We start from the raw sequence: 25095 nt of genomic DNA, 5'->3' as shown, positions 1-25095 counted from the left end.
CCGATTCCCAAGAATATCCCTAGACTGTAGAGAGAGATATTCAGGCTTGTGGCCCCAGTAAGTCGCGCCGTGAGCTAGGTTGAGTTCAGAATTCAACTATTATTAGAAGTTAGGAAGAACATTGTGGTTCTATGAAGTTGTACGTGAACAAATGGTGTGATGTTGTGGTGAGTTGTTGTCGCCATGGTATCATTTTGTTAAATTTGAATGAAAAATGAAACTCAGGTTACCAAATATTGACAGCAAATTTAGTAGAGTGGAATTGGAACATGAACAGCTACGTGTAATTTATGACGTTGTATTTATATTTTCAACTACCTTGTAAGTTGGATTCTGGGCCTTATAGTAAGCCGTTTTGAAACCCAAATCAATGGTAGCGAAAATATCAAAGTAACTAAATACTACAAACTAAAAACTTTAAAGTGGGCTAAATCAATTATAGCCTATAGTATAACGAAATCATTATAATTGCTTAATTTTACCTTTTTAGGCGTACTTTTGCACGCTGTCTATAAAGTCGTTTATTTTCGATGGATTTAGTGATTTAGCTGTGCTGAAGCTATAATTTACTTGAATAGGATAAGGGTTCCTTATTGAAGCACTACGTCAAACTAGTCGATCACTAGAAGACAAAAGATGATTGATATATATTGACGCAATATATGGGGTCAAACTATTAAATGAATAATTATATATATCATCGAGTTCTCTGCAATTAATGGATAAACTATATTGGGTAGATTTGACCCTTAGCGCGTTGTCTGATCTCTGAACTTTAAAGTATGAAGTCATGATAAAGCTCATAATGATAATTCTCGAGATCTCAGATTTCCAATATACACAGTATACAAGATCCAGAGGGCTAGTAACCAACCTATAGGAATCAGATAAACTGTCATCAGTGACAAAAAGTCAACACCGCGTAGAGGTTAATATACTTCACAATGGATCTTTACGGACAATTTTCTATACTTAATATTTAATTAACTTGCAGTACTTCTATTCATAAAAGAAACATATTTATTCTAAATAACAGACCAGACCGTTGAGAATTAAATTACCATACTAGGGCTCCAAAACTAGCGTTGGTTAGTCAGAATTAGCACGACCATCAGGATTCAGAAATTACCTAGAAATTACCAACCATTTTTTGAAGAACGGCTCGTGATGTTCATTATTAAAATCAACTCTAGAGTATCGTCATTAACCAAATTTTACTCACTTTGTGTATCATTTCTCGTAGTTACATTTACTCGGTGTGCTTTACTTGTTTCATATAATCTTATCGCGCATCTTTAGAGTTGAAAGACATTATTCTCTTTTCTATTGTTCACTGAGAACCATATTTAAGACTTGAAAGTTGAACCAATGAAAACCTTTAAATGGAAGGTAATGATGGAGTTGACATGATACATTAATACCGCTTCAAAGCTCTTGGACATATTAATTATCAAGCACTGAACCCTGACTCCTCATCACCGAGTTTGTTCGTCATACTTATCAAAGGCCCGAATTGTATAACTTTCCCTCCATGATGGTATTGAAATTTGAATATATATGCGAAAACTGGTAAAATAAACAGATTTGTACTGCGCGCGCAAACTAGTTATAATTTATAAAGCTGTAACGCTGTACCCATGTATTCAAGTCTCGACATAGCGCTCATCATCAGCTGGAACAGCATATTTCAAATGTATATATGCAAACTACCTATAAATACATTTCCAAATCACTATTTTATCAAAACATGACGCTTTTGATGAGATGATTTGGAGAAGTTTGAATACATTTAGACTTCATTAGCATTATTTGGTCTCAATAATCAAGCTCTAATGCTATAAGAATAATCCATATAGTCATTCATAATTCAACTTAGTTTCTAATCCCCATTTTTTTAACAAAACCAAAACAAACCTTCAAATAGTTAAAAAACTCAAGAAATATAAGATCAAAATGGGTCTGTTTGCAAATAGTAAAGATGATAGAAAACCAGAATCCATAGATTTGGAAAAGAAAATAGATTCATCCAGTTCATCATTACCAGGAATTGGTAGCTCATCGTCAGATACTGCTCATGGAGAATCCGCTAGTGTTGAAGAATTTGAAACTGGTGGTGGTGAAAATGGTAGTGTTAAACGTACATTGGCTCCAAGTACAATTTATTTCATTGCAGTTGGTAGTTCTATTGGTACAGCATTATTCGTTACTATCGGTAAAGGTTTAGCTTTCGGTGGTCCATTAAGTTTGTTAATGGCTTTTTGTTTATGGACTGGTGTTATTGCAATCGTTGTTGGTGCTGTTGGTGAAATGGTTTGTTTCTTACCTGTTGCAGCTCCTTTCCAACAAATGGCTGGACGTTGTGTTGATGAAGCTTTTGAACTTACTGTTGCATTCAACTATTATATTTTCACAAGTATAGCAATTCCTTTTGAAATTACTGCTGTTAATGGTATGATACATTTTTGGGCCGACAATTATTCACCAGGTATAACGTTTGCAGCTCAAATTGCTTTGTATGTTGGTTTAAATGTCTTTGCTGTTAAATATTTTGGTCAATCAGAACTTCATTTATGTGCTACAAAATTACTTTTAGCTGTTGGTTTAATCGCTTTCACATTTGTTACAATGGTTGGTGGAAATCCACAACATGAAGCTTATGGTTTCCGTTATTGGAATAATCCAGGTCCATTAGCTGAAAGATTTGTTGGCGGATCTATGGGTAAATTCCATGGTTTCATGGGTGCTATGAATAGTGCTTGTTTCACAATTGTTGGTCCAGATTATGTTGCAATGGTTGCAAGTGAAGCGGGTGGTCAAACAAGAAAAGTTTTATCTAAAACTTTCAAAATTGTTGCATGGAGAATGACTGTTTTCTTCATTTTTGGTGCTCTTTGTGTTGGTATTTTACTACCTTATAATGATCCAAAACTAGATGCTATGGCTAATGGTAGTGGTGGTGAAAGTGCATCATATGCTCCTTATGTCATTGCTATGACCAACATGAAGATTAAAGTCTTACCTCATATTATCAATGTTGGATGTTTATTCTCTGCTTTAAGTGCTGGTAACGCATATTTCTATTGTTCTACGAGAGCTTTATATGGTGCTGCAAAGAGAGGTTTTGCTCCAAAATTCCTTACATACTGTACCAAAAGTGGTATTCCAATTTATACTGTTGGTGCTGCTTTCTGTTGGGGTTCACTTGCATTATTACAATTAGGTAGTGGTTCATCTCAAGTTTTAACTTGGATTGTTAACATTTTATCAGGTGCTCAAATCATTAACTATCTTTTTATGTTGATTACTTATTTAGGATTCCACTATGCATGTAAAGCTCAAGGTATTGCAAAATCGGTATTCCATTACAAAGCTTTCTTGCAACCTTATCTTTCATATTTTTCAGCATTCATAATTTCATGTATGGTTGGTGCTTTAGGTTATTCAGTTTTCATGCCAGGTAAATGGTCAGTAAGTGATTTCTTAACTTACTATTTGATGCCTTTATTAGATTTAGTGATATTTGTCATTTACAAATTAGTCAAACGTACTAAAATGGTACATCCATCAGCTGCAGATATTTATACAGGTATAGAGGAAGTTGAACTTCATGAACAACAATATTTGGAGTCACTAGAATCTAAAGATGAAAACAGTGCTTCTGAAAATTCTTTGGTTGATAAACTTGTCCATCGTTTCCTTTAATCAGTTCTCTCATTTTAATTAGCTCTTCCTTTACTTGAATGACTTTTCTGAAAATATATTTATGAATTTGTATAAAATATAGTATGATACAACTGTTACATTATATATATTATAATATTGAAAGTAAAATGTGTACATTATTGATTTTGAATATTTGCTTTAGTAGTATATTTATTATGATCCGGAAAATATCTGTGAGGTACAGAAACAATATCTTTGCAGCAACTATATATATAATCCGTTATATGCTTATAAAGTTTAAGTTAAGTAATTTTATTAAATATATTTGATATAAGTTTTTCCGAAAACAATACATACGGAATAATAAATTACATTCAAAACTATATAGTTTGTCCGAACTCCGTATCATTATACTTTCCTGTCAGCTCTTATATAAGCAATAGTGATTATATAATCAATTGAATTAAAGACTATTTTAAGCAAAAATGACTTAATATTAGTATTTTTTTGGATAAAACTACAATAATATACACCTATAAGTCTGTACATTATTAATGTATTATTATATTGAGCAAAATCGAAAAAAAAAAATTAGTTTTTTCAATTTATTCAATTTTAAACCAAAAACAAAAATTTTGAGGTACACTTTATGCAAAAAAATTAAAATTCAAAAATTTAATTACTACTTTAAACTGAAAAATGAAGCCAAAAATAGATTTAATATATGATATTTAGTCATTTTAAGGTTTTAAATCTACTAGTTGTTTAATAAAATTAGCTTTTAATCAATGTACAAGAAAAAAAGTATTACATAATACATAGTACAGGAATGACATAAGCGAGTTTTGAATTTTTGGAACTAAATTCAAAAAAACCAAAATATATCCTTTCCTTATAATCTATCCTTAAAGATTAACTATCAGACAGTCCCAATCCATCGAAATTCATCAAAAATCACCCTTTAAAGTATCAAAATATATTAATCAAGGCTACCGCCCTGATAATTTAGTTGAAATAGTACATTATCATTGAATTGAAGGCTTGGAAATCATGTCTAGACATAAGCTTAGTGATTCAGATATCAATGATTTTATTGATAACGTAACAACCAAGAAACAAAGAACAAATGGTCTGTTGACCGTTGATGATGTTGCATCAATTGGTGTTAATGCCAGCCAGCTTGCTGATGCTATCTCTCGTATCATTGAGTTTCCAACAAGAGATGAAATTATCCGTTTAAAGAATACAAATATTGAAAAAAGAATACTTTATCTATTACAAAGTCCAGAAGTTGCACTTGGTTTGGAATTGAAAGATAATTATGATCAAGGTAAACTAGATGTCTTTGAAAGAATCTTACATTACAATTGGAAAGAAGGTTTAGATACCATTAATGATTCGAAAATGATCAAGTTTTTCCAAGAGTGTGAATATTATTTACCTGATTTACCTCCAATTGAAGATGAAGAATTGAAAACTCAAGTTGAATCAAATGAAGGCTTAGATAATTTGAGCCACTTGGGTGAACAAGTCTATGAAAGTATTATCAGTACTTATTTATATCAAAGATTCCCAAGAGAAAATATAAAGGAGATTTCACGTTATACATCAAATTATAAAGTTTTATCAAGATGGGGAAGATTATATGATTTATTAAGAGATGAAAGAACTCCTCCTAGAGAAGTGTTTTTAGCATATATTGGTGCCATTGTATCAAAATTTCCTACAGATGAAAATGCAATTCGTGACATAGAGAAAGTTATTTATGTGTTGGTGGAGCCAATTTTGATGCAATTTGAGCCTGAAGTCACTATCAAGGGACAAGCAAGTAGTGAATTAAGCAATCAAATTTATGATCTTGAAATTGTGAATGCCTATGAAACAACTCATGCAAGTCCATTGTATGTTGTCCAAATTTATGTTGCTGGTACAATATTAATTGGAACAGGGGTTGGTAGAAGTCCTATTGAAGCAGAAAATTTAGCAGCTACAAGGGCATTATTGAATCCAAAACATCTTGAGAAAGCGAAAAAGTTTGCTGAAGAACATGCAAAAAAAGCTGCTTTTTCACCAGAAATTGAACATAGTACATTTTCAGCTCAACCTCAACCTCAACCTCAACCTCAAGCCGGTTATACACAACCTCAACCTCAAGCCGGTTATACACAACCTCAACCACAATCTCAGTATAATGGCCAATCATCATATCAAGCTTCATATCAGGCACCATATCAAGGATCATATCAAGCACCACCACCACCACAACCTCAACCCCAACAACAATGCAACCAACAATACTCTTACAATAATAATCAATACTCATACGGTCAAAATTTTCCAACTCCTCAACCTTCTGCAGCTTCAAATCCAGCTGCACTACCAGTTTCACATACTTATCAAGATGATCCATATAATAGTGCACTTGTTCATCAACCTCAAGCACAAAGCGCAAGTTCTGTTTATCCACAAGAATTTATTAATCAAGAATATCAAGCTCAATTACAAAGAGAACAAGATGATGTTATTCAAGTACCAGATGTTACTGATGAATCTACTGTTGAAATGTCAGCAAAGGCAAGATTAAATGAACATTTGAATAAAAGTAGACTTCCAGTTGCAGAATATAAAACTGATAAATTGAATAATTCAGATGTTCAAGTTACTTGTTCAATTGGTGCTATTCCAATAGTTAAAGCTACATTTGCTAATAAGAAAAAAGCAGGTCAAATTTGTGCTCAATATATTTTAGATCATTGGGGTATGATTTATGATGTTTGGTTGAAAAAGAAAGAAAGAAATGGATTTTAATTTAAAGCATATTTATAATCAATTTTATTGCTCAAATTATAATTCTGAATTATATTTTTTTTCCCACTTTTGTTTAGATCAACTATGTTAATGATTGCACGATAATTTCAAATTAATTTAAATGAAATGATTATAAATATGTAGAAAGGTTTATTATTAACTATTATACTACAGGAGAACATACAATATTATTCAAAGATAAATAAATTAACAATTATATTATAAAGACAACTATTTTCAATCAAATCATTTCATATACAAGGTTTTTTTTTTTTTAAAATTAATATGAACCAGTCAAATATAGAAAAACCAAAATTTGAAACCAAGAATTTCAGCTTTAACACCAGAAACGGTACCATCTATAATACAATGGTTTTGAAGCAACAAAAGCTTTTTCTTCAGCAATTTCTTGTTTTAATAAATCTAAATCATGTTCAGCTCTACCAGAATCTATATCCATATCTTTAGCTCTAACAAATAAACTCCAATTTTTTTTCCAAATTTTATGGAAAATATAAAATGCAATAACAACAGGGAAGGCTAAATAAGCTTTAAAAAATCCATCAGCTGTTGATTTATCACCTAATGGGAAAGCAGCAACCCAAAATTGTGCAATAAGAATTAAAATATTTAAACCTGCACCAAAATAAGAACCAATAACACCAGCTTGTGAAGTATAAGCCAATTCAGTATGAGGATCACGACCTTGAACCTTCATTGCACGTCTAAATCTAATATGAGCAATACAAGCAGAACCCCAAGTGAAAACTGAAGATAAACCAGATAAAGCTAATAACCAATCAAAAACATCACCTTGTTTTGGAGAAGCAGAAACAAAACATAATAAACCAACAGTTAAACTTAATAAAGTTGCATAAATTGGACGACCTTTTCTATCAACATAAGTGAAAAAAGATGGTGCAAAACCTTGAGCAGCTAATGAAGTAACGGTACGAGAACATGCAAAGACAGCTGAATTACCAACAGATAAAACTGCAATCATAATAACAACGTTAATAACTGAAGGTAAACCTGAAATACCAGCATTTCTAATTGAAATAACAAAAGGTGAAGCAGAAGCATTATAAGAACCTTGACCTAATCTTTCATCAGTATAAGGAACTAATAAACCAATTAAAGTTAAAGAAATGACATAAAATAATAAAATTCTCCAAAAAACTTGCTTTGTAGCTCTTGGTAATGATTTTCTTGGATTTGCAGATTCAGCTGAAGCTAATGCAACTAATTCAGTACCAGCAAATGAAAAAGCAGCAGTAACGAAAACAGTACAAACACCTTTAAACCCAGCAGCAAAAGCACCAGGATCTTTCCAATATTTACCACCAATATAACCACCTTTTGGACCACCACCACAATTTAAGATAATACCCAAAATTATAAACCCAACAACTGCCACAACTTTAACTGCAGAAAATATAAATTCAGCTTCACCATAACCTTTAACACCAAAAAAATTAATTGAAACAATTAAAACATAAAAAATTGCAACCCAAGCAACTGAATTTATATTTGAATTCCAATATCTAATAGTTATAGAAGCAGCAACCAATTCTAAAGGTAAAACAACAAGCCATTGTAAAGCATAATTCCAACCCATTGCAAAACCCCAAGAAGGATCAATAAATCTTGTTGAATAAACATTAAAAGCACCAGAAATTGGGAAAGTAACAGCCAATTCACCTAAAGCTTGCACGGTACAATAAATCATAATACCAACCAAGATCCAACCAATTAATAAAGCAGCTGGACCACCAGTTGCTAAAGCACCACCAGAACCAATAAATAACCCAGTACCAATAGCACCACCAATTGCAATCATTTGTAAATGACGATTTTTAAGAGATTTATGTAATGGAGATTTTGCAGTTCTTGCAATTGCTTTTTCTAAATCAGTCATATCAGAACCATCAATTTCATCATCTTCCATTGGTTTAAAAGAATCTTTAAAACGAGTCCATCTTGATTGAGAAACATGTGGTTCATTATGAGTTATTGAATAAGAATCACCTTGTTCAGGATCAGTTGAATTAACAACTTCTTTAGCGCCTTTAGAATAATCGTCAGACATCTATTGTGATATGTGTTTTTTGTTAGGATGAAGTGTGTATTGTAAAGAATTATATACATGGAAAATCAAAGGATATTTAATGATTTAAATACATATCAAATTGAAAATTACGAGCAACGATAAATAGATAATGAAATGATCAAAATACCGTATTTTAATTTGATTATCGATCGACCCATAATAACCATGAAAAGAATTTTGATAATTGATAAGAAATGTAACAGCCAAACAGGGGGTCTAAGTTTACGGTACTTTTTTTTACAACGAGTTGCATATGAATAATAAAGACATTGCAGAGTTTCAACTCAGCGTGTAAAATACTTGTATGAAAGTGGAGCATGTGTAATTTTGATTAGCAGGATTCTTTAATTTAATTGGTTAAGCAGCCTTTTTGTCTTGGGAATTGATGAGATAAGTCATGACGATATGAATCTTAAATTTCTTAATACACAGTATATAATACCAGCTGCTTTTAAGCCATGAAATTGAACTTCTTTTTAGATCAAGATTATAATCAAATGGAGCCGTGCCCAGGACTGAATATTATTAGTGAATATTAGATTCTTTGCTTGTCAAATACGCTGTAAAATATTGTTTTAATTCGATATGGAATAATTGTGATGATCAATTGTACTCAAAGATTAGATACCGGAAATAAGCTGATAAGAGACAAACAGGGAAGTACTACGTAACTTTACTAGTTAATTGATGTCCAATGTCCCTTTTGAGCTTCATGAGTGTCCCATGTCCTTGTACGGTGTAACGTGTTGCCACATTTCGTTTGTACTGATACCATGAGCTTCTACTATTCTCTTATGCTCTTATATTGATATCTGGATTCTGTGTACAAAATTACGCGTTTACCCCAGTTTTGAAGAAAATTAGCCTGGAAGTCTGGAAGTCTGCAATGATATTTATTTTGCGAATCTTTCGGTGTTTCAACTTCTGACAGATTTGACATAACGGTTTCTGAATCAGGTACCACTAATTCCTAGTCAATATACTTAGATTTAGAAACATTCATCAGTTAAAGGATACGTTATACAAGTGATTAAACTAAACAGCTATTGTTAATTGAACCCGAGAAATCTGATTCTCAAATTCCTGATAAAAATCAAAATATTTTCAAAATATTTTCAAAGGCGATTTTTGATTTTTTTTTTTTTTTTTAAAAATTGGAGATAAAAAAAATTTGGTGCCGTATGAAAATTATAAGACCGATTATGTAATTGTAGACATGGTGATTACGTAAAAGTATAGATATCAGAAATATATACTATGTACACTAATATTGATTGAATTTACAAAAGAATTAAAAATGAAAAGCATATAATGATTAACTATACAGTTAAGCGTCTACCATATCTATCAAATTTACCGGAAAGATCCCACATATTTACTTCGTTCAAGTGCCTAAAATCATTGAGGAACTTTTTATTTATATATAAAGTTTTCAACGTTGGTAATTCAATTTTGAAAGGTGGATGGGATGAATGATAAGACATTTGAATCATTAAATCTTCAAGTTTGGGATAATATTGATGATGGAAACAAAATTCATTATCATAGTGAGTTGTAGCACGTAGTAACTCCATCTTCTTAATATTTGGAATCTTGAATAATTTTAACAAATCAAGATTTCCACAATCTTGAATTTCCAAACACTCTAAAGATTTGAGAATAATTTTATGACCAGCTAGTTCATCAATATTTGAAATTTCAGTAAATTCACCTATTTTCAATGTTTTCAAATGTTTATACTTATGACCATTACGTATGAATGTATTGAAATTTATTTTACTCAATTTAACATGTTCAATAAACTTTAAATTTGAATTTTTAACAAGTTGTTGGAAAACATTTGTACCATCATTAGTATCCAATTCAATACTTTTAATTTTTTTAAATGAATATGAATCAATTGTAAACTCAGTGAAAGACCCAACCAAAGAAAGCTTCTCTAAAACAGGGAATTCAATCCCAACAAAATTTAATCTTGTCTTCGACTCCGTAGTCATTTTTAACGTCTTTAGGTTTGGAAATATAGCACTTGAAGAAGCCCCAAATTCAAAAGGGTTAAGTGTATAATGGTAGTTACAAAATGATATTGACAAGTTCTCTAAACGTTCAATAACTTCATCGAAAAGTTTTGCAGACATTAATAATTCAAATCTTCTTAACATTAAACCATGAATTGACTTTATGTTTGGTAATTTGAAGAAATTCATAAAATTTTCCACATAGATATCATTTTTAAAGCTAATAATAGTGATTGTTTTTGAAAATAAGCTAAAACCTCCAGCTTCCATAATATTATTTGTTATTGAAAATTTATGGTTAATACTTTCAGGTTTAGAAGGATATTCTATGTAGTTTGTGTTTTTTAATAAGTATGGATAATTTACCTCAGATAAATCACCATCAGAACAATCTTTTGGACAATCAAGTCTTAAATAAATTGCCTTAGAAGGAAGGCACTTAATAAAATTGTCCTTATATCTATGATTTGTTGAAAGTGTATGTTTAATCCTCGAGCATAAATTAAATCTAACAAGATCAATTTTACAACTTGAATCCCTTTTCAATGAATCAAGTAATAATAAGCATCTATTTAATTAAGCTGAACTTTTAAGATTTTGGTCTTCAAATATTATATAGTTGAAGTTTTTGAGATTTTCTTTGAGTTTTGTCTGTGTATCATCTGAACCGTAAGGATCAATTTGAACATGACGATTTGCAATTGAATTGAAAACACCACTTTCTTTTGAGCTATCAGAAACAACCAAAATAATACATTTAATTAATATTTGGAAATTTTTGCATACTCTTGAAAGTCTAATATAATCGAATATATCATCAATTGGGACTAGAATCTTATGAAACAATAATTCTTGTGGTAAATCAGCTATACTCTGCATCTTGTAGATATCCTGTGAAACGACAAGCTCATTGAAACTCGAGAAAGTTTTGATCTCATCAACTTAAGCCATTTTTATATAGTTCCCTTGAAAATCCTCTATCCCTTTTCCCGTTACAATTAACAAAAACTTTAATTAAAATTTGAAATTTAAAAGTTTATTACACTTCTATATTTACACAATTAGAAATGACAGAAATTACCATTTTAAGCCCATATAGCGCCAACCCTGCCGCAAATTTCGCAAAAAATTACGAGTAAGTGTAAGTTTGCGCAAATGTTTTTCTCTAGCCGATTAATACAGAACCATTTAATAAAGGAAACGAAATCAATTGATATAAATAAATATAATATACAGTGAATATAAAGGTTGTCTTCCATTTTCGAATTCAAGGTTTCCGTTATATTGTTCGTAATACAACACCCTCCAAGTTTAAAAATTGATCGTGAAATCTCTTATTTGTATAAACAGTTTTCAACGTTGGTAAATCAACTTGGAAAGGTGATCCAGTTTCTGACATTCTTGCACTCAAGAATCTCAATCTCAAGAGTTGAAGCTTTAAAGTTTTAATTTGAGGAAATTGTTGATGATGGAAATAAAATTCACCAATATCATTAGCTTGTTTATCTTTAATTGTTAAATTCATGTATCTTATAGATGGTATTTCTAAAAAATGTAAATGATCAAAACTTGCAAGATTTTCAATAGTGATTCCTTTTAATGATTTTAAAGTTATTAGCTGATTTGAATCGTTAGAAAACTTTGACGAAACCGAAAGTTCACCGATCTCTAATGTTTTCAACTGATCATAATTAAACATTGAAGGAAATGTTTTAAAATCTAAGTAATTTAGATGAACGTAATCTATAACATTTGGGTTCATATTTTTAAAAACACAATTGACAAGCTCATTACTGACATCTTTTTCAGTCCATAAAGTCAATCTCTGAAGCTTTGGAATTGAATTTGAATCAAGTACCAATTTAGGACGAGTATTATCTGTATGATGGTAACGTTTAATTAAAATACTTTCAACAGATGGGAGGTGAATTCCACTAAAATCCAATTTCTTATTTAATCCGTAATCATCACAACTTATTATCAAAGTCTTTAATATTGGAAAGCAAATTTTGGAAAGTGAATTTGAAATACCAATTAAATCACTATTATCAGAATATAGTCCAATCTCTAATATCATCAATTTCCTAATTCTTTTGAATAGCTCAGCATTCTTCAATTCTTGAATATTTGATAAAGATAGACGAATTGTTGCTGGTATATTTGGTACTTTAACAAAGTGTTTGATTAAAGCTTTAGCTGAAATATCATAAAGGCAAATGTCAAATATATATACAATATAAACGGAAGTTTTGAAAATTTTCAGGCTCGTTTGCGAGCGCCAATGGTCCACCACCCATATAAGTTTCATTCCCAATATAATATCCATTTCTTTTATTACTGGATAGTTTTGTCTTTATTTGTTTTCCATTATTATCTTTTGTTCTCAAAAAAATTGATTTTGAAGGTCTGTGATTAATGAAATCTTCTTCCGCAATATGACACTCTGATAATAAATGATTCCTTGACAATAAATTAAATCTAACAAGATCAACTTTACAATTTGGATTTCTTTTCAGTAGATAAAGAAATGTTAAATACCTATTCAATTGAATTGAATTTTTAATGCCATGTTCTTCAAAAATAATATAACCGAAAGGTTTAAACTTCTCTCTCAACATCATCACATGCTTTTGATAATTAGGAGCAAGTTGAATATGATTATTTGAAATTGATTTAAAGACACCACTCTCTGTTTGACTATCAGAAACAACGAGAACAATACATTTGATTAATATTTGAAACTTTTTGCATACTCTTGCTAGTGAAATATAATCAAATATATCATCAACTGAGACCAATACCTTATATATCAGTTCTTGTGGTAAATCAGCTAAGCTCTGCATCTTGTAGGTGTTGTCCCAAGGGAATCAAGTAATTAGTAAAGTATAATTATCCTAATGAGTTTAAGTCATGTTTATATTATTCTCCTAAATTCCTATATTAATTTGCTCATTTCAGTTAACTAAAACTTTAATTACTTGTAACAAAAAGTTTATTACTTATTTATTTACACACAGGAAATGACAGAAATCAATTACCCTCTTCGCGCCAAACTTTTCCGCAAAAATTGCAAAAAAAAAACTGCAATTTGCGACGCGTAAAAATTAAAAGTGCCAGCCATTTTTTCTGTACGCAATTTAAAAAACTAAGGAAACGAAATCAATTTTATACATTTAATACATTTGATACATTTTAAATCAAACCTCAAAACTATCAACAAAAGCAATCTGGATTTTTTCAAGAAAGGCTCTGTTCTTAACTATTTATACTGCTCATATATTCCAATCACCTTTGCATCAATCTTATAGATTATCATTTATTTCCAATTAGCTTATATTTATTCATTTTTGTGTCTGCAGGTCCATACACGAAATATCCCATAAATTTAATTTAAATCATCAACACAAATAGAGATTCATCAAATCAAAAGAATAGTTTCAAATGCAACCATTAACTCCTCCAAGAATACAAAAACCGTCAAAATCATCAGCTCTTCATACACCAAAAACTCCATTTGGTAAAAAATTGGATAAAATTATTCAAAGTCCTCCATCAACTTCAAATCAAGAACATTTATCAATTGGTAATAATCCATTAACACCAGGTCCAACTCCAAGACATTCTTCACGTAAGAAGAAGGAATTAGGTGATGCTATAAATTTCAATTTAAGAGGGTCTTCATCATCTAATACAAATAATTCTTCATTAGGTATACAAAGAAGTTTATTTCCTCCAACTCCATCAACTATTGGAAGTGGTCGTTCAAAAGTTAATCATAGTTTGATTTCACCAATAAGGAAGATTGAATTAGAAGATCATGAACCTACAAATACAATGACAACTAAAAGAAAATTAAAATTTGATATTGATTTAGAACAAGATGAAAGTGAAGAAGAGGAAGAACAAAACGGAAGTGGATTAACTCCTGGTGGTCAATTAATTACTGAAAAATTAGTTAAAGAATGGAATAATGAAATTCCTTCAAATGGGTTTGATAGTGATGATGAAGAATTTATTAGTCGAAAACCTTTAATTAATCCATTTTTAACTAAGAATAATAATAATAAATCTGGTTCAGTTATAAATAAAAATTTACCAAAACAAACTGAAATTACTTTAATTAATAAAAAAGGTGAAAAAATTAAAAGAACATTAACTGAAGATGAATCAAATTATAAACCAAAAAATTTATTTAATGATTTATTAAAAGAAAAAACTAAAATTGATGTATATAATGATGATAATGATGATATTTAAATATGGTATAAAAGAATAAAGAAGACAAGAGAGATTTTTATTTAATGAATAAATGTGATATTTAATAATAAAATATTTAAACAAATTGTCAATATGTAGATTAATTGTGAATATATATATAAGATAATTTATTCGATAACTATTGGATTCTCAGGATTTGATGGTTCAATTGGTGAATTTTTTGTACTTGATTTCGTACTATTTGGTTTTGATTTTGATTTTGAAGGTGATGGTAATGGTTTTTCAACTTTAGTTGGTTTATTTTCACCTTCATCTTCATTTGTTGTTTCTAATGTTGGATTTGACTTTATATGATTATTTGATGATTTTCTTGTTGAACCAGATCTAACAGCTTTTTGTAATTTTGTTTGTAATTTTGAGTTTTGTCTTTGTAATTCATTTTGTTTAATTGAATTACCATCAACATGACCAGTTATACTTTTATTTTTCCTAATTGAACCTGCAGTTGGTTTTAAATTTTTAAAAATTTCTTGTTTATGAATTAATAAATCTAAAATAAATCTAAAACTATGTTTATCACTTAAACTTAAATTTGTTTGATATCTTGGTCTTAATATACATGAAGAAAATTCTTGTGATATACCATTTTGGAAATTTGAAGCTAAATTATTTGATTCATCTCCATTTTTATTTTCTTTTAAAATTTTAATTAATCTTGAAAAATGTGTACAAATTGCATTTAAAGTTGATATATTTGATCGATCTAAATTTTTTAAAATGGTTGTTAATCCATTAATTCTTTCCTTTGTTTCAAGATCTGAACCATATTGATTATAAATTGATCTAATTAAATCATATAAAGAATTTGGTACAATTGAATCTGGTAATTCTAACAAATAAAGTTTTAAAACACTAACAATAACTTCAGGTTGATATTTAGCAAAAAATTCACGAGTTAAATTATTTGAACCAATTTGTTCAATTTCATTTCTTAATGCATGAGTACTTTGTAATCTAACAGGAACTAACCAAGTTTTTGTACGAACATCATCATTTGGTAAATCTGGATAAATATTATCCATATATGATAATATTGAAGATATTATTAATGGAACAGTTTTATTATCATTTTTACATCTTGTTTCTAAATCAACACCAAATATTTGATCTTTAAAACTATCATAATAATTATCATAAAGTATAACATTTGGTACAAATGAACCTGTACGATAATTTTGTAATAAAAACATTAAATCACCATTTGGATTTATAGTTTCTTCATAAATTAAGATTTTATCAATTGTGGCTTTTATATTTGATAATTTATTTGAAATTGAAGCAGAAAAATCTAATAAAACTTTTTTTAAAGCTCTAAGACGATCTAATTCACATTTTTCCATAAATGATAAATGATCAACAATTAATTCTTCTAATTCACATCTTATTTTATCTAATTTTAAAACTTCTTTTTTATAAGTTGAATCTAAAATTTTCACATCTTTATCAACTTTTTTCAATGATGGTTCTTCATAAGAAATTGCGTTTTTCAATTCATCAAAATAATTTGAAACATTAACATTATTTGATGAAAGATCATCATCATCATCTAATGTACTTGTATTAGTTGAAGATCCATCACCATTCCTCGAATTTTTGTTACTATGTAATGGTAATTCAGCAATTTGGAAAGCTGTATTTTTCCATTGATATTGGAAATTCCCACTATTAACAAAATTTGAACCAACACCATTAACATGTCTTAAAAACCCATTTGTTATTAAATCTTTACCAAATTTTTCACATTTATCAATATTTGTAATACCTAAAGTTTGTTGTAAATAAGAAACGATAGAGGACCCAGTTGAAACATTTTCATAAACACCTAATATGGCAACTTTAAATGAATGTTGTGGAACTTCAGTTAAAATTGATCTAAATAATTCTTTCAGACCAATTTTCCCATATTCAATACCACCTAGTATAACAACTGGTTCATATTCATCATTTGTTGATTCTTCAGCAGTATCTAAATTTGTCTTTTGATCATTCGAATCATTTATATCTAAACTATTCAATTCTTTTGAAATTTCCTCTTCAGTTAAATTTGCCTTTAGAGATTCTAAAGTACGACATTTATTAAAATATTTCTTTTGAACTTTTTCCACAGTTTTCAATTTATTATTATAAACTTTTAATGTATTTTTCAATATTTTTTCAGAATAATCAATTCTTTGTTTATGTTCTTCACTCCATTTTGAAAAAGGATCCAATACCATTCTTTGAATATTGAAAGCAATTTGTTCATGAGATTCACCTTCAGCACCCATTTCTAAAGCAAGACCTTTAAAAGCATTTTTCAAACTAGCACCATCATCTTTATCAAATCCACCTTTCATTGGAGAATGAACATCTGGTAAAGTTTCCAAACGTTTCCCATATTCCAATTCATGATTCATACGCGATGTGAAAAGACCAATGAACTCATCATTTTCGACACAACCTTGGTGTAATTTGGTGAATAGTATTTCAATACCTGGTGAATAAGTTAGTACATTTGATTCTAGTAACCGCCATGAATAATACTAACCAGTAGAGTAATCTGGAGTCCAAAAACTGTCTGCAAACGAGGGCATTGTGTGGTTTAGCAAAGAGAGCAGTATAGATTACTTGATACTTGTTCTTCTGACAGATTTTTCTGATTGTTTCTTCTTGTCTTTAGTTATTTGTTCTTTAACCGCTGTGATTCAATTTTAAAATGGTTCCTGAATTTCTCATTGAAACGAAAGAAAAACAAAAAACAAAAATAAAATTAACGTGTCGCGAACAGACGAACATAACCATTGGTAGAAATACAATCAATTAGTATCAAAGGACTAGTCAAGTATCAAGTAGTCAATGGTTAGTATCACAATCAACAATGTCACAGGTCATCTACCCTAGAGTCACAATCAAGTTTTGTACCAAGTGCAAATGGAACCTAAGAGCTGCATGGTATTTACAAGAATTATTATCAACTTTTGGTGAAAAACTAGGTGAAGTCTCTTTAATACCTTTTGAATCCGGTGTGTTTAGAGTTGAAGTGCAAAAAGATCAATCATCACCATCTGTTCAGATATGGGATCGCAAAGAGAACGATGGGTTCCCAGACTCTAAGATACTTAAACAGAAAGTACGTAATGAAGTATTTCCAGAGGAAGTTCTGGGTCATGTTGATAAGTCTAATAAGAATGAGGGAAAGCTCATCGCTGAGGAAAAAAAAACAGAGGATGATAATGATAATAACAATCAAAATGAATGCGTTGAATGTAATGAAGCTGCCAATGAACAACAATAATTTGAACAATCAAACGACTATTTATACTTGATTTCACTTGATTCACTTGTAGATGTTTCTTCAATTGCTTATATGTGTAGTCCCCTGACCAAAAAGACAACGTAGCGTTGTTGAAATCAATATGGATTTCCAGAACTAAACCACACTTGATCTATTGACTGAAACAAGCACAGAAACTCAATTCAAAGACTTTGATCAATTGCTAAGTATTAGATATGAAGCTTGATTGGAAATATATCACTGCATCCATTTTGCTGAGTACGTCAGTATGGGCTCATACTGAAGCTGATGAAAAATTGGTTGATGAAGACCTTTCATTACCTGATTTAGCTCAAATTGAATCATTATCAACTCATAGTAAGTTTTACAATTGAAATATTATTATTTTGAAAAATACTAACCCCTTGTTTTAAAAAGACTGGAAAATCACTGGTGATCCAAAATTTGAAAATGGTAGATTCATTTTAACACCAAATCAAAATTCAAAAGCTTCATTATCAAATGATTTACAAGTTTCTTATGATACTTGGACTTTTGAAACTATAATTAGAAGTGTTGGTAGTTTTGGTAAAACTGGAAGTGGTATTTCAATAAGATATGTTAGAGATCACGATGAAAAAGATACTTCATTCTTTGGTGGTTCAGGAAAATTTGATGGGTTAAATGTTATTATTGATAGTAATGGACCAACTGGTAGTACTATTCGTGGGTTTTTAAATGATGGATCTGATGATTTATCTGGGAAAGGTGAATCATTATATGATCAATCTTTTGGTTCATGTCTTGCATCATATCAAAATTCTCAAGTTCCATTTACTTTAAGAATTATTTATTATAATAATATATTAATTGTTCAAATTGATAATAAAATTTGTTTTAAAACTAAAAAAATTAATTTACCAAAAAATTATAAATTTGCTATAAGTGCAATTACAAATAATGATCATGAACAATTTGAATTATTAAGAATGAAAACTTATGGTGGTGTCTTAAGTGAAGTCTTGGATAATGAAAATATTCCCGCTACTCAACCAAAAGTTGTTACAAAATATGTTCAATTAGATGATTCTGGTGAAAAAGTTGCAGAGACTACAAAGGAAACTTTACAACAAGAACCAATTCATGAAAAATTTGATATTAATGATAAATCATTAAGTCATTTATTAACAAATATTGATAAAATTCAATTATCAAATAAAGAATTATTAGAAAATTTCCAAAATATTGATAATAAATTAACAGGACTTTCTATAAATACAAAATCCGGTAAAAATGCAGATTTATCATATCTTGAAGAATATACCAACAAGATTAAAAATTTAAATGAAAAAATTAATAATTTAGAATCAAAAATTTCCAATTTTGAAACAAAAATTGAAACTTTAGAAAGATTAATTAGAACTGAAATCAATTCATTAACAAATTCAATAACAAAAACAAATAATGAAAATATTAACCAATTAAGAGAAAATGAACAATCAATTCATGAATTAAATAAAAATATTCAATTTTTAGTTTATTCAGAAAAGGAAAAACAAGAAAATCCAATTTCTGAATTAGTTTCAAGTTTAAAAATTTTAATTATTCCAATTTTAATTTTAATTATTGTTTTAATTGCATTTACTTATAGATTACGTCATGATATAAAGACAAAATTATTATAATACAATTTAACTTGAACACAGAAAAAAAGAAATAACCTAAAAAAAGACACACACATCAATCATTTGTATATTATATACCAAGCTTTTGAATATATAAAGAATATTCACTAAATATTCATAAATATTATTTGTAAAATTTCATCTACCATATTGACCATAAACATTTTGTTGTGGAATACCAGTTGGTAAACCTTGTGGAATACCACCTTGTACAAAACCAACATGTTGTTGAGGAATTGATTGTGTTGGGAATCTTGTAGTTTGTTGAGGATCTGTTATATGATAAGGTTGACTTATTGGAGTACCACTTGGTATTTGATTTGGAATTGAAGTTGGTTGACCATTTGGGTTTATTTGTCCAGAGATTGATGGTTGTCCATTCAAAGATTGTGGAATTTGTTGTTGTTCATTCTGTGGTTGATCTTCAATTGGCTTTTCATAATATGGAGGTTTTGGTGCTTCAATATTACCATGTTTAATATAATTTGGATTTGGAATTTTTCTTTTTTTAATAATTTGATCACAATATAATAATTCATTATATATTGTTTCTTCTTTAATTTCTTTTAATGATTCTTCTTGTTCTTGAAAATATTTATCTTTATCCTTTTCTGTTAATCCTAATGGTGTACCACTTTTAACTTGCCAATAATAATTCCATTGTTTTTCTCTTGGTTTTCTTGCTAATGCAATATAATTATTTGTTTCAACTGTTCCATGCAAATATTCAATTTCTTTAATTTTTTCAGAATCATCTTGATTTATTCTTTTAATAACTGAAGAATGATAATATAGTAATCCACCTGGAGATTTTTCTCCAACTAATGAATCATTTATAGGTATTGTTGTTGATTGTGTGGAAAGTGATGGAGTTGAAGAACTTGTTGATAAAGTACTCAATATACTTCTATGTTTAACACCACCTGTATGTTCATTTTTATATTTCGGTATTGTAGCAACTGAAGCCAATTCTAATCCACCAGTTATACCTTGACCTGGTAAAACTTGAATTGGATTTCCTTGACTAAATGTGGTCAAATAATCTCTTCTATCTTCAATAGGTGGTAATGGATTAATAAATGTTACTTTTGGAGCTTTTGGTAATGGTTTTGGAGCTGGTTTGGGTTTTAAAACTTCAGGTTTTGGAACTGTAGTATTTCTATCCACTGGGAAAACTTGATCAGTTTCTTTAAAACCTTGTTCTTTAGCTGAATCTTCCCAATAATCATCAACAATTCTTTTACCTTTCTTAAGGATTCTTGCACCAAAAACCATATATAAATTTCTTGCTGATGTAAATGCCACTGATCTTGATTTAATTTTTGATATACTAAAATTACATTTTTCTAAAAATTTTCTTTCTTCATCACTTGCAGTTGATTTACATAATTGTTTATATTTATTGAATAAAACAAAAGCATCTCTACTGTTCAAGAATTTAGCAGCTTCTGTACCTAATACGAAAAGTTTTTTACCACGTCCCGGTAGTGTAAATGTTGATAAAATATATTGACGACCACCTAATAAATAACCATTTTCTGTAATTTTTTCCTCACCTTTTGGATCAGTCTTTGTAACTTCATAATCAACACCGTCTTCAGTTAATGTACCAACGTTTTGATAATCCTCTACAATTGGTGCTTTAACATCAAGATTTTTTGGGAAAGTTTTAGTATATTGTGTATGTTCATAAAGGTCTGCCTTAGTGACTTTAAACAGTCTTGGTTGAGGATTTTCTGGGGTGTTTTCTGGTAGGTTTTGTTCAATTTCAGATATAAGAGGATTCTGGCTCTTTTCCTGTTTGCTATCTCCCGACATGATGATTGGTTATGTTGATTTTAAATACTGTTTTTGGAAGACCCCATACAATGCTTTTGTTCATTTTGATATTTTGGTTCTCAGTTTTTCATTACTACACGTAATTGAAATTCGCGGAATTCTATATCACATGACTTTGGGTAAAAACTTTGAAAAACAGCAGAAGCCGACAAATTTTGAAAAGAACTATATTAAAATTATATCAATTCAACTACATATTTAAACCATTTGTGATGAACTATGTATATTTAAATCACACAAAAAAAAGATAATACATATCTAAAGACAAAACTGCATTAACGCCTATAACATAATATAACAAAATGGGAAATTCTTGAATTAATATAGATAACCATGATCAATTGATTATGGAAATAAACTGAATGATGTGATTGTATTAAAAACAAATCAACTCATATATATAATATCAAACATAATATAAGGATTAAATATTGCTTCACAAAATCAATGGTGACAAAATGAGCAGAAAGGAAATCAAAAAAAAAGATAATTGGATCATATGTGAAAGCATTAAAAAGGGGACGTAAAAATCAAAACAGAATCAATTGAACAGTTCAAATCTGAATATTAATCAATATAAAACACATGGGTATTCTATCTTCTTTGTTCTATGGACTTCCATGAATCATGGACAACATATGGTAAACTGGTTCCCAAATCACCACAAGCTCTTTCAGATGGTAAACGAAATAATTCTCTTGTTTTTTTGCAACAAGCAGTTGAAGTAGCTCTTCTACCTGAGACATTGGCCAATTTACTAGCAACATATTTCCATTTGACTTTTTCACCATTGAATAATAAAGATTTTAAAATTTGAATGTCATCATTTGAAAAAGTTTCAACTTTTTGAATAGCTGGTTGATGTTGATGATGTTGATGATGTCTTGAATTGAAAGGATCATTGAATGCAACTTGTCTTTGTTGCTCATCACGAGAAACAACTTGTGGGAAGTATGAATTTTGTTGTTGTTGGTAATCTTGGCTGTAAATTGGTGATTGATCTGAAGGTCTATGTTCATGGTGGCTGAAGTTTGAACTGTATTGGAAATGTGAGTTAAAGTTACTTTGTGGTATCACATTATTTGGTGTTGTAATTTGTGAATATTGAGTTGGTGGCAATGGTGAGCGTAATGGTTCAGCTTGTTGGTAATGTGGTTGATATTGTTGTTGTGGAACTGGTGGCTGATGTTCAGAACGGAAGAGATGTTGATTTGAAGGGAATTGAAAGTTATTCATGGATGCATAATCCAGTTGTGATTGAGTTATTGGTCCAGATCTTGGTTGATTGTATTGTGTACTACTAGTGAAGTTGCTGTTACTTGATTGATCAGCTTCTTGTTTTATGAAACGATTATTTTGAGCATTTATGGATCTGAAAGATGAAGGATCTGATCTTGATTGTTGATCAATTGAAGAATGAGCTGGGGTTGATGATTGTTCATTATTCAAAATATTTGAATTATTATTGATTGATTGAAAATTGGATGTTGGGTAGGAAAATGTATTGAAGCTGCTATAGTTATTAAGATCATAGTTTGAATTTGCCTCTGAGTTGGTAGAATCTTGTAAGTGATTACTATTGTTAAAGTAACCTGAACCACTGGATGGCATAATAATCTCCATATTTGTAAAATTTGAATCTAATGATAAGACTTTAATTGTTTAAGATGTGATCTCCTGATGTATATATATGTTGATAAGTCAAATTGCAACAATGCCAAAAAGTGATGTATATATACGTTTGAATTGAATGCGTTATGATTGAAGTAAGCCGCTGTAAATTTTGACTTCCGAGTTTTAAATTGATCTTCTGTAAATCCTTGTACAAACGTAAAACACAGTTAAAGTTTAATGTTGTCTGAGAAGTACAGCTCTTTAAGATCAAGACAGATTCTTCTGGAGAAATAAAATATGGAGGGAGAATTGATTGATCTTATACATTTTTACAAACGGAATCCATGTAACACCAAACATTACGGTTAACTTCAACTAATCCAAAAACTAACCCAAATTCTCCATAATGCAAGTAGTGAATAAACAGAAACTTCACTTTTTGAAAAAATTAGAACAATCGCCATGGCTCCAAAAAAAAGTAAATTTTAGACTTTTGCAAAAACAGAGCTGACTTTGATGCTAAGATGCTTTGTGTCCCGGCATAATAATACAGATCATGCATTTGAATGTATCTTATATGCATATTTCTCGCATCTTACTCACCCAAGCGCCTTCAAAACTCTAACGGTCGTTTGTATTTTGGGACAATTCAGCCTAGATTGCAGAATTTTCACTCCGCCAGAAAGTTAGGGGGGAAGTTAACCATCAAAAGAGCCTTGTAAAATATTTGCTTATCTTCAACTTCAAGGAAAAGTTTCAACTTTCAAGCCCAGCCTACAGCCTACAGGTGTTTAGGAAAGGATATATAAACGGGCAAGAGCTGGCTAGGCCCCAGCTAAGGAATTAGCGGATGACCTTATAGGACAAATTGTAGAACTTGCAAGTTCTAGTACAGTCATTATTTCGCAGGATGTATATACTGTGCCATCGACTTTCATTGTATTTGATTTTTAAGATATATGTGCAACTTAATTAGCAGAAATATCCGGCTTGAACTATTCATGATATATCAATCATTATATATGAGGGTTTAAGTTTAGGTTTACTGATATCGATATACGCGCTAGTTAAAGCCAATTATAGTTATAGCTAGCTCTAGCAGATTCAGAATTAGTTGAAGCATAGCGACTTCCTAGCTGTGCAATATACGTTGTAATTGGCTAGAATTGTCATTGAGGTGTGTTGGTAGTGCCTATTTATATGGCTTAGCTAGCGAATTAATATTGCATGTTCAAGATTCAAAGTGTTCCTGTCTAATACTACTAATTTGTACCCTTCACAAATAGCTTTCAATTACAATTTACTATCGTACCAAGTTACCAACCACTTTTAAGCCCATTTCGTGTATCAAAGACGTTTATATCTTCCTAAATGTCATTGACAGCTGTGACTCGTGAATGAGAATTATGAATATTTTCTTTGACTAGAAAACTCCGTTACGAATCTTGCATCGCATTTAGATAAATTTGGACAAAAGATGACAAGCGCATGTATTAAACTGACCACTTTTATCTGTTATTACAGGGAGTGGTGCACTTTTGATTTTACGATTTGGAGAATACATTAGCTTTGTGCTATACGTTCTACGTACTGGCTGCATAGTCTAAATAAATTGTGTATTTTAATTTTTAAGTTTTTCACCCTGGGCTTGTGCTTAATTTGCAAGTACATGAAGCTATAATTCTGATTCACGAATCACTAGCCTGTTCCCTGGAAACTTTGTGGGGTTGATATGAATTATATTTGATCATTCGAAGATTCAATAAGCTACTGCGTAGTATGTACTGACTTACGTCGTCGAACTCTTTACGTTGATCAGTTAGTTGA

At 30.0% G+C, this 25095-nt stretch overlaps 12 protein-coding genes across 12 annotated transcripts; 5 read left to right on the top strand and 7 right to left on the bottom strand.

Moving 5' to 3' along the window:
- Positions 1 to 1953: 1953 nt before the first annotated feature.
- AGP3 (General amino acid permease) lies at positions 1954 to 3702 on the top strand (the record flags this gene model as incomplete). The annotated part of the gene is made up of 1 exon (XM_011277998.1): positions 1954 to 3702. One exon carries the CDS (start codon positions 1954 to 1956, stop codon positions 3700 to 3702), a length of 1749 nt encoding a protein of 582 aa, XP_011276300.1.
- Positions 3703 to 4713: 1011 nt separating this feature from the next.
- BN7_1353 (Ribonuclease 3) lies at positions 4714 to 6471 on the top strand (the record flags this gene model as incomplete). The annotated part of the gene is made up of 1 exon (XM_011277997.1): positions 4714 to 6471. The coding sequence occupies one exon, from the start codon at positions 4714 to 4716 to the stop codon at positions 6469 to 6471; it is 1758 nt and encodes a 585-aa protein (XP_011276299.1).
- A 337-nt stretch (positions 6472 to 6808) lies between these two features.
- BN7_1352 (amino acid permease) lies at positions 6809 to 8560 on the bottom strand (the record flags this gene model as incomplete). Its single annotated transcript, XM_011277996.1, has 1 exon — positions 6809 to 8560. The coding sequence occupies one exon, from the start codon at positions 8558 to 8560 to the stop codon at positions 6809 to 6811; it is 1752 nt and encodes a 583-aa protein (XP_011276298.1).
- Positions 8561 to 9900: 1340 nt separating this feature from the next.
- Positions 9901 to 10869, bottom strand: BN7_1351 (uncharacterized protein; the record flags this gene model as incomplete). The annotated part of the gene is made up of 1 exon (XM_011277995.1): positions 9901 to 10869. One exon carries the CDS (start codon positions 10867 to 10869, stop codon positions 9901 to 9903), a length of 969 nt encoding a protein of 322 aa, XP_011276297.1.
- A 306-nt stretch (positions 10870 to 11175) lies between these two features.
- BN7_1350 (F-box protein) lies at positions 11176 to 11478 on the bottom strand (the record flags this gene model as incomplete). The annotated part of the gene is made up of 1 exon (XM_011277994.1): positions 11176 to 11478. The coding sequence occupies one exon, from the start codon at positions 11476 to 11478 to the stop codon at positions 11176 to 11178; it is 303 nt and encodes a 100-aa protein (XP_011276296.1).
- Positions 11479 to 11878: 400 nt separating this feature from the next.
- BN7_1349 (uncharacterized protein) lies at positions 11879 to 12925 on the bottom strand (the record flags this gene model as incomplete). Its single annotated transcript, XM_011277993.1, has 1 exon — positions 11879 to 12925. The coding sequence occupies one exon, from the start codon at positions 12923 to 12925 to the stop codon at positions 11879 to 11881; it is 1047 nt and encodes a 348-aa protein (XP_011276295.1).
- Positions 12926 to 14040: 1115 nt separating this feature from the next.
- On the top strand, positions 14041 to 14856 carry SIC1 (cyclin-dependent protein serine/threonine kinase inhibiting protein SIC1; the record flags this gene model as incomplete). Its single annotated transcript, XM_011277992.1, has 1 exon — positions 14041 to 14856. The coding sequence occupies one exon, from the start codon at positions 14041 to 14043 to the stop codon at positions 14854 to 14856; it is 816 nt and encodes a 271-aa protein (XP_011276294.1).
- A 128-nt stretch (positions 14857 to 14984) lies between these two features.
- RGD2 (GTPase-activating protein RGD2) lies at positions 14985 to 17592 on the bottom strand (the record flags this gene model as incomplete). Its single annotated transcript, XM_011277991.1, has 2 exons — positions 14985 to 17350; positions 17553 to 17592. The coding sequence occupies 2 exons, from the start codon at positions 17590 to 17592 to the stop codon at positions 14985 to 14987; spliced, it is 2406 nt and encodes an 801-aa protein (XP_011276293.1).
- Positions 17593 to 17734: 142 nt separating this feature from the next.
- On the top strand, positions 17735 to 18151 carry BN7_1346 (SelT/SelW/SelH family protein; the record flags this gene model as incomplete). The annotated part of the gene is made up of 1 exon (XM_011277990.1): positions 17735 to 18151. One exon carries the CDS (start codon positions 17735 to 17737, stop codon positions 18149 to 18151), a length of 417 nt encoding a protein of 138 aa, XP_011276292.1.
- Positions 18152 to 18366: 215 nt separating this feature from the next.
- On the top strand, positions 18367 to 19815 carry EMP47 (Emp47p; the record flags this gene model as incomplete). Its single annotated transcript, XM_011277989.1, has 2 exons — positions 18367 to 18508; positions 18569 to 19815. The coding sequence occupies 2 exons, from the start codon at positions 18367 to 18369 to the stop codon at positions 19813 to 19815; spliced, it is 1389 nt and encodes a 462-aa protein (XP_011276291.1).
- Positions 19816 to 19953: 138 nt separating this feature from the next.
- Positions 19954 to 21633, bottom strand: SWP82 (Swp82p; the record flags this gene model as incomplete). Its single annotated transcript, XM_011277988.1, has 1 exon — positions 19954 to 21633. The coding sequence occupies one exon, from the start codon at positions 21631 to 21633 to the stop codon at positions 19954 to 19956; it is 1680 nt and encodes a 559-aa protein (XP_011276290.1).
- A 615-nt stretch (positions 21634 to 22248) lies between these two features.
- BN7_1343 (uncharacterized protein) lies at positions 22249 to 23277 on the bottom strand (the record flags this gene model as incomplete). The annotated part of the gene is made up of 1 exon (XM_011277987.1): positions 22249 to 23277. The coding sequence occupies one exon, from the start codon at positions 23275 to 23277 to the stop codon at positions 22249 to 22251; it is 1029 nt and encodes a 342-aa protein (XP_011276289.1).
- Positions 23278 to 25095: the final 1818 nt, after the last annotated feature.

Source organism: Wickerhamomyces ciferrii, contig 00029 (genome assembly GCF_000313485.1).
Source record: "Wickerhamomyces ciferrii WGS project CAIF00000000 data, strain NRRL Y-1031 F-60-10, contig 00029, whole genome shotgun sequence".
Taxonomy (NCBI): Eukaryota; Fungi; Ascomycota; class Saccharomycetes; order Phaffomycetales; family Wickerhamomycetaceae; genus Hansenula; species Hansenula ciferrii.
The sequence above is the reverse complement of the archived record's forward strand: the minus strand, read 5'-3'. Positions and strand labels throughout refer to the sequence as shown.